Below are 12788 nucleotides of genomic sequence, written 5' to 3'. Positions count from 1 at the left end.
CCCACTATGGACAATTTGGCCACACATACAAAATTTAAACCTTATTAACAGTTTGTTAAGTAATTGGTATTGAGACTATGTTCTACAAATTCATTTTTGTGACACTTTACTTATGAAATATATTACTGACCTTTAAATCAGATCTTTGCCTTACAACCTCTTTCAGAACTCCCATCAAAATATCAGTAGCCAGTGTTCTTTCATGGGCTTCATCAAGAATTATTACCCCATAACGTTCCAGCAAAGGGTCATTCATAGCTTCACGGAGTAACATACCATCAGTCATGTACCTGAATAGGAAACCAATATTTTAATTTCAGACATAGTGTAAATGCTTTGCTTCTTCCCTTATTTCAAAAATTGTTCTTAACATTTCCCCATCTGCTTCTTTTCAAAGCTGAAATATTAAACTGTGCACAGTCCAATGCCTTCAGTGTTGACATTAGCATCATTCTTATTCCCCCATTTCCCCTACACTCTTGATACACTTAGTCATTAGTTAGTGAAGAAGTTCTCAACATAGAAAATGTGCACCAAACATGTTCAGCTGCTAGGTGAGGCACATGCCCTCCCCAGCCTTCTTCTGTTTCTTTAAAGGGCTGTCAAAGAGGACTGCTAGGAGCCATTGTTTTTGGCCATGTCTCCTCATCAGGAGGCCAGAGCAGTAAATTATACAGAGATGAAGCAAGCAGCATCCTCTGTAGAGAAGTACTTTCAACTCAAAAGGAAATTTTAATGTATTCCTCACAGCACAGATTTTGGAAATTATTCTAACAGTACCCCATACCCATACCACCCCCCACCGCACATGACTAGCCCTCACAGGCAGGACATTTTAGCATTCTGTTCATCTCAGGCACACTTTGCAAGAGATATTTTGTACAGGAGAACATTATTCACAGTTCCATGTATCCACAGGGTGTCTTATTGACTCTAGTATCAGCGGATACTAATGGGTTAAAACTCATGTATCCACAGTTCCTAGAGCACCGGAGGGGACCATGGGAGTCACTTTCGGTCGCCATTTTGTGGCTCATTTCTGGGAAGAAGGAAAAAGGAACTTTTCACGTGATCTTTCAAGGTTGGGGGGGGGGCATTCCTGAGCACATGGGGGACTTGCAGAGCATGCCAGAGTATGTATCAATCAATCTTTATTACGGTCATAGACCAGCATAAAGTATAAGGGGTAATTACATATGGCAAAGGTACATGAGGATAATAAAAGAGTACATTAAAAAATATACAAGCAGCATAAGGGTATAAAAAACCTAAAAGGGCATAAAATAAAAGCACAAAGGGCATAAGAGGATGGAGGGCATAAAAAGGGATGTTAAAAGGTTAGATGACATAAAAAGACAATAATGCATACAAGTATGAGTAATAAAACTGGATAATGGCTAGGCTACAGGACTATAAGGCTACAAGGGGCAGTAAGAGAAGAGTCTAGGGTGTGCAGTATTGAATGAGCGAAGTATAGAGCCCACTCTGAATCACTGGAGGTCAGACTAAGGCTGCTAGGACCCACTGCCTACCATCTGCCAATGCATGTTGGTCACTGCCACACAGAACCTGGCAACACTATGTGATGGCAGGTTTAAAGTCAGAAAGCAGGAAAGAGATGTAGAACTGGCTCAAGCTCGAGTGCCTCAGATACCTGCATAGCAATGGAAGGATGAAGGAGGCGCAAATGTCTCTGTAATACAGACAGCGGAGGATGACATGCTTGGTAGTTTCAAGCCACGGGGCAAAGTCACTCTGCAAATGGAATCCTTCTATAATGGCCTTCTAGCACTACTGAAGGGAGGCCGTGACAGTGAGCCAAAGTGAATGCCCTCCTTTGCTTTGGAACCGCCAACTGAGTGGGGCATGCCACTGGAGAGGCAGAGTATTCAAGCTCATAACTGATATGAAAGTTCAAGACCTTGCCAAGATCAGTTTGGCGCACAATGTCTATAATGTGCTGCTTGATGTTGGCTTTCGCCTGGACATGGCCCATGCTAAATAAAGTCAAAGGAGAGAGGCCCAGGTAGCTATTTTTGTCTCAATTGACTGAATCCAACTAGATTGGTAATCATCATGAAGGGTTAGGCGGACAATCCAACTCGGCAAAAAGATCGTCTGAGGTATAGCAAAGCATGGCCACCCATGACCTAGCCTCCACCTTGATAATCATGCCAGAGTAAGTTCTGGCACTTTGGGGGCAATTTAGGGGCTGTTTGGGGGCTTTAAAAATTTCCCCTCAACTATGGAACCTGTTTATTTATTTCTTACATTTATATCTCGCTCTTCCTCCAAGGAGCTCAGAGCAGTGTACATGGTTATTTTTATCTTCACAACTACCCTGTGAGGTAGGTTAGGCTGAGAGATACATGCTGGCCCAGAGTCACCCAGTGAGCTTCATGGCTGAATGGGGATTTGAACTTCTGTCTTCCCGGTCCTCACAGTTCCATTACTCACGGTAGTAGGCAAGGAATGGAATTATCATGAGTAATAAGGTTATCCTGTATTCACATGAAGATACCAAAAGTACACAAGCATTTTGAACATGGATTTTCACCTATTAAAGGTATTGGGGGTGGGGGAGGAAAGATTCAGGCCTACCTGCATGAGTATCCAAGAGGGAGAAGCCATTTTTGAATACAAATCTCATTACTGAATTGGTGTACATATATTATATACTCTAACATTTGTACCCAAGTACAAAAACATCTTGGAACCAGACAGATATTCAAGGGTGGGAGCTCAAACCCATATTCAATGATTGTGGGTGCATATAAATCCTTGAAAGTCAATTAAGTGCTCTATCTTTCTAACATAACAGAATATTCAGCAGCAGAAACTAGGGATGTGCACTGAACAGATTCCATGCACTCTCAGGAAGCGGGTTTTGCTTTAAGGCACAAGAAGGGTGTCCTTACCTTCCCCCGCCGGCGCTACTGTCAAAATCGCTGGCGTGGGGCAACTATATACCCTCTTGCCACCGCAGTCAGAATAATACCAGAAGTGGCTGGTACAAATGCACACGGGCCACTTACGGTATTACACTGACTGGGGCAACAAGAAAGTATACATTTGCCCCGCGCCAGCGATTTTGACAGCAGCACCGGCAGAGGAGGTAAGGACACACTCCCCATGCCTTAAAGCAACCTACTCCCCACCTCCGAACCAGCTCGAACGCCAATCTTTCGAACCAGTTCAGTGGTCTGTGAATAGACTGCTGAACCAGTTGATGCACACCCCTAGCAGAAACTGAACTGATGAGCTGAAAAATTTCTACAAATTCAATATAAAAACTTTAATTTGGTCTTGCACATAATCTACTGTTTTGAACATGTAACCCATTAGCAACAGCCTATACTGTAGGAAACCAATAGTCGTTCTGCCTTAGCTCGTTGCATAGCACAGGACCGCACATAGTCAAGCTTGCGTAACTGTCATGAAACGTTTTTCTACGTAACTCCTCCTCAACTACAGAAGAGGCAGATAGTTGAAACTACCCAAAGTGTGATAAAGATGGAATATGCAAAAATGTTTTGATCAGTACTATCTAATAATCTATTGTCCAGGGAGGGAGACTGAAGAAGTTAATCAAGATACAATAACTGACAAACTATACACTGAAATACAAAGTTCTCACTTTAGAGCCCTGTCCTTTCAAACACTCCGGGGGGTGGGGGTGGGGGATCTCAATCCTATATGAACCTTGGGCATTTACATGCCCCTCCTCCTTAACATAGGGAGAAAGTAGCATGTGGATGGGGCAGTACCACATTCATCTGAATATAGTAGCTCCTGGGCCCACCCAATCAAAAACACTCATTCTTTTTGAAAACAGGTGTCTTCTACAGCCCCCAAAACACCATTCCCTGAAGCCAGTAATCGTCTCCATTTGAAATGCTTACTTCAGGATAGTTTTTGCACTACTGCAGTCTTCAAATCGAATAGAGTAACCAACTTCTTGACCTAACATCACATCCATTTCATCAGCAACTCGCTGTGCCACACTCATTGCTGCAACTCTCCTAGGCTGGGTACATGCAACACCTCTCTTTGGGCCTGGCAATGATCGCATGTAGTCAACACACCACTGAGGGATCTGTCAGGGGGGGAAAAAAATACAACATTCAGTTTATTATTTATACAAAGCATCACAGCTGCTTACTTAGTAAAGATATACAGGACCCAATTCAAGAAGCTTGAATTAAAACTTACAAACTAGGACAGAAACAGGCAAGGGTTACACAGACACAAATGAACAACTGCACTTCTATTTTGCTTATAATATTAAAATGGAAGGATAATTAAGGAAAAAGTTAAAGCATTTTAAAGTATGTGTAAAATGATCAAACATGTATACTGAACATGCTCTAATATATACAGTCATAAATAACTACAAAAATAAGTTTACAAGTTATTTATTTAAAAGATGTATATGTTGACATCATATATGTCATATATATTCCTATATGAATTGATGGCAACTTACAATAAATTTCATTAAAAAATACCAAACACAATAAAACATAACCACCTCTAAAATAAAATAGCAGCAATGCAGGAAATTAACTTGTCCCATACCTTTAACTACATTAAAGTATTCATCTTCAGACATAGTTAGACTGACTGTTCAAGAAAGTAGAAATCTATTACAAAGCACTCAGAGTTTGTGACTATGATAACCAATAACGGGGGGAAACAGGGCTCACAATCTAAGGCCCCCAACACAAGCAACAGACACATGTAACAAGGAGGAAGACTGAACAAGCAAGGTGGGGCCAAGCTGCTCCCTCCTCCTGGTCACATCCATCTGGCTCGGGCAGGTAATGGACCCGATGAGACTAAGAAGAAGGAGCACTCTGACCCTGCCTTACTTACACACTCCTCCTCCTCCTGTATATGTTGGTCCATCACCTGCCTGAGCCAGTGATGTGGCTCAGGCAGGTGATGGGACTTCAGATGGGAAGTCCACTCCATTGTAGAGTGGAGACTGTTGCTAGGGAGTGGGTGGTGAGTCTGCTTCCCCCTTCATGCAGCAGAAGACAGTCTGGTTTCTAAATTTTGAGGTTGGCTCCTAAAGCCAAAGAAAATGTGTCAAAGCCTGTCATACATACAACATTAGATGATATGAAAAGCCATAAAATCAAACAAAAAAGGACTTTCTTACATAATAGTGCAAAGAAAATCTGACATTTATACAGATGTGAAGAAAAACGGCTTTAATGCAGGGGACAATGCATTCTATGTAATATTCTCCACTTGAGATATAGATAAAATTTAACCAAATCAGGTGAACTAAGACACAAGTATTAAATGCTTCTTCCATCTACTTTATGCTTAAAATCCAACAAATGTTAAATACAACAATATTTCAGGAACAAAAGAGCTGCATGTATAATCCAGGCTCAATTAGCAAACTGAAACCAAAGACTGATTCAAAATGACTAAATCTGTGCACACGGGGGGGGGGGGTTGCTTTTGGCCCCCAAATGGTAAAGCACATGCCATTATACAAACTACTTCTATAAATGGAGTCTGTAACCACCATCTGTGATGCTAGGGGCTACTGTACGTGGAAACAAAACAAGAGTGGGCGAAGAGAGGTTATTGGTCAGAATCTAGGGCCAATACCTTTTTAGGGCAGCCAGAAAGGCAGTGTTATCACCATCAAAATAAGACTGCATATTTATTTATTTAACATATTTTTATACCACCCAAAACTCACGTCTCTGGGCAGTTACATCCATCCACTGCATAGTCTGCAATTCATACAACTATTGCCTTATGTCAAGCTTGACAATATCCTGAGTAATGTTATATTATTGCAATAGCAATCTGCTAATTCTGAAAAGCTCCTTGATGGCCCAGATAACTGAAAAGAGCTGCAATACATAAAAATAAGGACTCTAAAAGACGCCAAACACAAGGAAAGGAACTTGAAGGCTTAGTTGAATTGCAAAATGTTATGACCTTTTCAGTTAGTCTCCAAGTGTTAACTATTTCTTTAAAAGTACTTCATAACAATTGACTAACACAGCTAATCAAATAGAACAACATTTAATGAGTCAATGGAACTATAAAATTCATCCTGACATTCTATGGGGAATAAGCAAAATAGTTTTTAAGCTACAAAACCTACTGGTAATGCCACAAGCAAAAAAATAAAGACAAAGGACAAACCAGCCTCCAAGTGACTGCTTGAAGATGAAGATATGTAGAAGCCTTATTTTAAGATACTTTGTGCTGTTAAATATACATGTAATTAACCTACAAGATATAGACTACAAGGAATTAGTGCCAGCTAGGTATGCAGTTGATGGAACATGCCCTCATTAGACTGAGAGTACATAAAGTACTCTCCAGAGAGTACATCCACTGAGCGTTTAACCCAAATCTGGGTAGTCCTGGATACCAGCCACTGTTTAACATGGTATTCTGGACTAGAAAAATGTATACTGAACTTCTGCCTGCCAGATTAAAAGGAGCTTTTAGGCGATCACTACTGCAGTCTTTGAGCACAGCAAAAATCTATGATGATTATTATGCCTTTGTGGACTAACGGAGGTTGAATCACTGAAGCACACAAAGTTATGTGCCCTCCTGTATAAAGAATATTCAGCAAAAGTGACTGACTAGCACTGACAAAATGAAAAACAAAACTGAATGCCTGATTTGTGGAAGAGACCCCTCTAGTAAACACATGATGATCTGTGTTTATACATTTGGTTGATAATCTCTAAGCTGCTTATATGAAAGCAAGTGTTATAGCCTGTCACTTGGGTGAGGTAGTCTAAGTGACTAAAATCAACAGGCTCAATATACCAATATACAAGAGCAAAAATCTTCTGAAAGCCTGAAGGCTAGAACAAGAATAACTAGGCAGGCAGTCAGTCAGTCATTTATAAAAAATTGTGACAGTTCAACTTTTGCTATGATGCTAAATAAGAGTCTCTACAAGACTACAGAAAATTACTTTAGAAGGGTAAGTATACCTGCATGGAAAGTAAGCCACTAATTCAATATATTGACATGCACGCCAAAAGACAGCTCCTACCTGATCTTAATCACCTGAAATGGAAAAGACCAAAAACAAAGGTGGAGGGGTGTTTCTATATGATGTGAAAGCTAATTTCACTAGAAAACTTCTCTTTTTCATCTAATTAAATTATCAGTGTCATAAAGTTATTGTGCAGCAGGAAACTATGGAGAAAAACCCTCATCCCACCATATACATAGCACTGTGAAACAGAAGGAGTAACATCAGAAAAGAAGCCATATAATCCCTGATAACCTCTGTCTCCTCTCTGCAAATGGTTTCAAAATTCTATGGTTAGGGATTAATATAGAGACTTTTCCATGGAAGAAAGGGAGACAACTGGGTAGTTTGCTTCCATTACCTCTGCCTCCTGGACAACAGACAGGGAAGGAAGGAAGGTGGGCAGGGAATGGGCCAGACTCTTTCCCTCTCACCATCATTGCACAGCAGGTGAGGCTGGAAGAGCAAAAGAAGCAGTGGTGGCAGCAAGAGAAGTATCTTGGACAGGCAAGTCAGCCAATCCCTTCTGCAGTCTCAGATGCAGCAGCATATACTGCCAGGATTCCCAGTCTTTTACTTTTATACTTTTTATACTTTTTTATACTTTTATTCCCAGAAATAAAAGTATGTTAATGACAATGGGAGCCTGAACCACAATGGTTGTTTGCTCTTCCTCTAGCCCAGGCCTGCTCAACTTAGGCTCCCCAGCTGTTTTTGGACTACAACTCCTATAATCCAGAGTCACAGTGGCCAATAGCCAGGGATTATGGAAATTGTAGGCCAACATCTGCTCTAGCCCATGCACCAGCAGCCATGAGTAGCAGAAGTTTATTACGGTCATTGATCAGTCATTACAGTTTGCATAATACATTTACATTTTACAAAGTTTGGAGTTAATAATACAAGCTTTAAGCAACTTGCAAGCAATAAAACAAAAACCTGGCCACATTAATAGAAATCACTGGTTTAAAATTTGACAGCAGATAGTCCAGATAAAAAAGATCAGAGTGGCCAGGATATTTCTTTATAAGGGGTAAAATAAGGTTAGAACGACCCTGTAGAATTGGCAGTAGAGGATTACATGAGCAGTTGTCTCTATGTCCCCTGAGCCACAGGGCAGCGACGCATTGAATAAGGTATTAGATTGTATTTTCCCTCCAAGACTGCAGTAGGGAGAACATTTAATCCGGCAAGGGTCAGGGCTCTCCTAAATTTGGATAAGAGAATGTGATTTAAGTAATCGGCCAGTTTGAAATTAAAACTCTGAATGCCTATATACATTCCCTTTGACAAATGTGCACATTCCTCTTGGAGGTCTGTGTCTAGGAGCCGTTGTTTGATAAAATAGATAGCCTGATCAAAATTCCAGCCAATGAGTTCTCCCTGGGATGTGCCAAGATGTTGGAGCTTCATTTTTAAAGCTGTTGTCCAGGTGGATGTGAAGCTATCAGTTTGTACCCAGCAGCCAATATGTTAGCCATTCAAAAGAAATAAAAGTATTCCGTTTGTCATGCTTTGCTCTCTTTGTTTTAGGGCTGAATTATCTCTTATAAAACAACTGATAGTTTTGAAGTGTTATATATTACTGTACTGGAGTATCCTTTACTTGCATGAAGAATTTTTAACCATAATGCAGGAAATAACTTATATTATCTACCTTTGACAGCGATTACAGAAGAGGACCTAAGTACAATAGATACTTCACCAGTTTAAGCAATGTCATTGACACTTGGAGAATTAATGATAGTTGTGAAGCTGATGATATGAGATACAGAAAGTGAACTAGGAACCAAATACATTTGAATATTCTGCAGCTCTAGTAAGTAAGTCCATCTTGATGTAGCATTTACTGTATTTTAACATGTGAATTCCCAGGGAACAATGCTTCCTGCACCTGCAGCTTTTGAGAGCAATATGTTCGCCACACCAGTATTTGTGACACAATTCTGCCTAGAGAACTAAAACCCACATTGTTGTAAATGAGACTATAACATACATATGATGGAAAAACTCATTTTATATTTTCAACTATTTAAAGCAAAAGTAATTCAGTTCTCAAACTAGATTTAGAATGCAAATAACAGCATTAGATTCCACCTCCCTGCCCATCTAACCATCAGTCAGTTTCAAAAATATCTGGTTTTGATAAGTGTTTGCCCTCATTTTGCTACCACTATTACTACAATACCACATGCAAGTAGACAGAATATTAGTTATTTGCAGATTAACACAGGCTTGTATCGAGCAAGTCAAACATCACTGAACCTTTTATGAAGAGGTAACAGACCTTGAAGAGACAGACAGACTACCAGAGGTGGGGGAGGAAAGTGAAATCTCATTACATCATTTTCTAGTCATTAAGCAACTGAAAGGTTCATTAAACAGATCTTGCTCAAAAGGATAAGACCTGTGATGTGTCACTGCACAATGAATTTTTTTTAAAGACACTGAAATATTGCAACACTGAATAATTTCACAGAATCTTACAGAATAGTTAACACATACCATCCAGCATAAAATCTTTACAAATCAATCACAAAGACAGAAAAAGAACTCACCTGTGTTGTTTTACCAGAACCTGTCTCACCAACAAGTACAAAAGACTGGTGTCTGATCAGGATATCAGTAAACCTCTCCTTATATTCCCAGACGGGGAGCTGAAGCCGTTTCTTTAAGATTTCATAATAACGAGGAGTATGTGGTAGGTTTGTAAATGGATTAATACCCTGCGGAAGTACAGCTGGCTTTAAAGGTGGCAACCCAACGCCGGCAATGAGTGCAGAATTGGTTGAAGGGCGTAAATCCTTTTCCTTCTCTCTTTCCCTTTCACGATCTCTATCTCTATCCCGGTCACGGTCTTTGGAGCGGTCATCACGATCCCGTTCACGATCCCGATTCCTAAATGATTTTAAAGGATGATGATGAAGATGAAAAGTACAGCATTGAAATAGAAACACAAAAAGTTCCTTACTGCAAATATAGATTTTAAAAAATTAACTTATCTCAAATAATTTTCAAGTAATTTTTATGCTAGCATGTTAGGTAATTTCCCCTTGCCATATTGTGGAGATAGGCGAAGAAATTCACAGAATGGGAAGCGGTTTAGAAGCCTAGACAGCCATGGCTCAAGTGCTGCCCCAGCTGGCATGTGGCAACTAGGGAAGTTCACGGAACCAGCATGGGGGGGGCCTTTAGGGGTGGGGGAGGGTGCAGTCCCCCCCCCGCCGCGTTCTCCCCACAAGCGCTCTCTGTAAAGTCAGTCTGGCAGGGTGGCAGCGTACCTCCCTGCAGCCCCATCCTCTGCTCAGATCAGAAGTGACCAGAAGTAACCCGCACACATGTGCATGGGTTACTTCCAGTCTGAGGAGAGGACAGGGTGGCAGGGAGGTATGCTGCCTCCCCGCAGGACCGGTTTTACAGAGACTGCCGACTGGGGAAATGTGCGGGGGGGGGAGAGTGCACACTCCCCGCCCTTAAAGTTACACCACCCTGCCTTCGAACCGGCTGAACTGCTGGGTGTTCAAACCTGTTCAGTGCCCCATAAAAGGGCCTCCGAACAGGTTCATGCACATCCCTAGCAGCAACTGTGTTCCATAGCAAGTATGAATTGTCTACTCCAAGCAGGCATACCTTAGCTACTATCCCCTGCTAACTGGGCAAAGAGGCACCTTTTACCGTGGTGATTCTCTTTATTTAGCAGGGGGAGAGTAACTGGCCCTATCCACCCCCAGCACAGGACCTCCAGTGACTGTTGCTGGTGTGTGTCTTATGTTTCTTTTTAGAATGTGATCCCTTTGGGGACAGGGAGCCATCTTATTTGTTTGTTATTTCTCTTTGTAAACCGCCCTGAGCCATTTTTGGAAGGGCGGTATAGAAATCGAATTATTTATTATTATTATTATTATTATTATTATTATTATTATTATTAGGGCAGAATCACATTATGCAATCAAGTCGCAGCTACAACTGTGGCTGCAGTTTTTAATCCATTCTTCTTCAAAGGATGGGTGAAACCCTCAAGAAACATTCTGTGGATAATAGATGGGATCCTTGACATCAGTAGCTCCATCCAGAGAGCTACCCTGGGGGCCTTCTGTAACACACACACCCTTCACCCTGAAGGGTCTTTCTGCAGTGGGTAGGATCCCAATGATATCACTAGCACACATCAACATCTAGATTTTGAGAGCCAGCGTGGTGTAGTGGTTAGAGTGCTGGACTAGAACCGGGGAGACCCAAGTTCAAACCCCCATTCAGCCGCGATACTAGCTGGGTGACTGTGGGCCAGTCACTTCTCCTTCAGCCTAACCTACTTCACAGGGTTGTTGTGAGGAGAAACTCAGGTATGTAGTACACCGCTCTGGGCTCCTTGGAGGAAGAGCAGGATATAAATGTATAAATAAATAAATAAATAAATAGATAGATAGATAGATAGATAGATAGATAGATAGATAGATGTGTTTTGGAGGACCCTCCAAAACCGGGCAGAACAATAGATCCTGTCAAGTTCCCCAGAAACCTATAAGAGGTCTGGCCAAAACCCCTCTCCAGATGGAATTCCCCAGCAACCCCAATTCCTTATTGCAATGAGACATACACAAGATGAACAGATGGACAATGCTTCTAAAACAAAGCTGCAAAACCACCATGAACAGAAAATTGTCTTTATAGTAGAGCACAACAGCACAATTTAAGCCAATAACACTTCAGTGCACTGTAAATGAGAGGGCAATCAATGTGCTTGAATCACCCATCAGAAGGAGTAGAAGACTTGAGTTGCTGCTTTGTAACCTGGTGTGCTGCTGTGCACTCAGTACAGCAAGAGAAAGAAGCCTCTGCACATTGCCCTCCATTTAAAGAGGTCTGGTTTTAGGCAAAAGCGGCTGGCCTTGGTGGCAACCTTCGGGTGTGGGACAGAGGCTGGGGCCAAACTTATTGTTTTGGACTCCTAAAAGGAAGACTCCTGACTACAGTATTATTAAAAGGTAAGGTAAAGTGTGCTGTCAAGTCGATTTTGACTCCTGGCCCCCTTAGAGCCCTGTGTTTTTCTTTGGTAGTATACAGGAGGGGTTTACCATTGCCTCCTCCCACACAGTACGAGATGATGCCTTTCAGCATCTTCCTATATAGCTGCTGCCCAATACAATAGCAGTGGGGATATGAACTGGCACCCTTCAGCTTGTTAGTCAAGTGTTTTCCCGATGCTCCATTTAAGTATTATTACTGCCTAGTAATTGGTTAAGCGTGGTGCAGGTATCTTTCTTAGATTGTTCAGAGAAGGGGAGGCAGGGGATGCATCTGGGGAAGCTATTCCAGTGGTGATGGAAAATCGATGAAAATATGGTGCTGGCAGGTCAGCAGGTCGTTACGGGTAAGGGAATTTAGAAATTAAATTGCCATTTCCCCTTCCAGCAGGCCTACCACTCGGACTTTAGAGAGCAGTTCCACTCATTTATTTATTTATTTGATTTATATACCGCCCTTCCAAAAATGGCTCAGGGCGGTTTACAATTAAAACAAAGTTGTAAAACAATGAAAAGCTAAAACAAATTAAAAACAATAACACAATTAACAATTTAAAAACATTTTAAAACAAGAATTAAACATTGTCCCCAGACCTCAGCTCAAGAAGACACGTAGAGTTAATATGGATGAAAAGGGCCACAACTTTATTAACTATTACACAGGCATGGCAGACTGGAACACCAGGTGATTAATCACCCTTAGAGAACAGTGTGGGCCAATAGAAGCAGGT

The 12788-nt window shown here is 41.4% G+C and overlaps 1 protein-coding gene across 1 annotated transcript in view; it reads right to left on the bottom strand.

Annotated features, from left to right (window-relative positions):
• The window catches only part of DHX15 (DEAH-box helicase 15), an 80634-nt gene that overhangs the window by 52445 nt on the left and 15401 nt on the right, over positions 1-12788 (bottom strand). Inside the window, exons 2-4 of the mRNA XM_053252656.1 lie at positions 9592-9931; positions 3903-4096; positions 131-290 (exon numbers count right to left, since the gene is read on the bottom strand). Coding sequence (XP_053108631.1) covers positions 131-290; positions 3903-4096; positions 9592-9931 — 694 coding nt within the window. The remainder of the gene's footprint in view (positions 1-130; positions 291-3902; positions 4097-9591; positions 9932-12788) is intronic.

The sequence above is a fragment of the Hemicordylus capensis genome, chromosome 5 (genome assembly GCF_027244095.1).
Source record: "Hemicordylus capensis ecotype Gifberg chromosome 5, rHemCap1.1.pri, whole genome shotgun sequence".
NCBI lineage: Eukaryota > Metazoa > Chordata > Lepidosauria > Squamata > Cordylidae > Hemicordylus > Hemicordylus capensis.
This window is presented reverse-complemented; position numbering and strand designations above follow the sequence as displayed.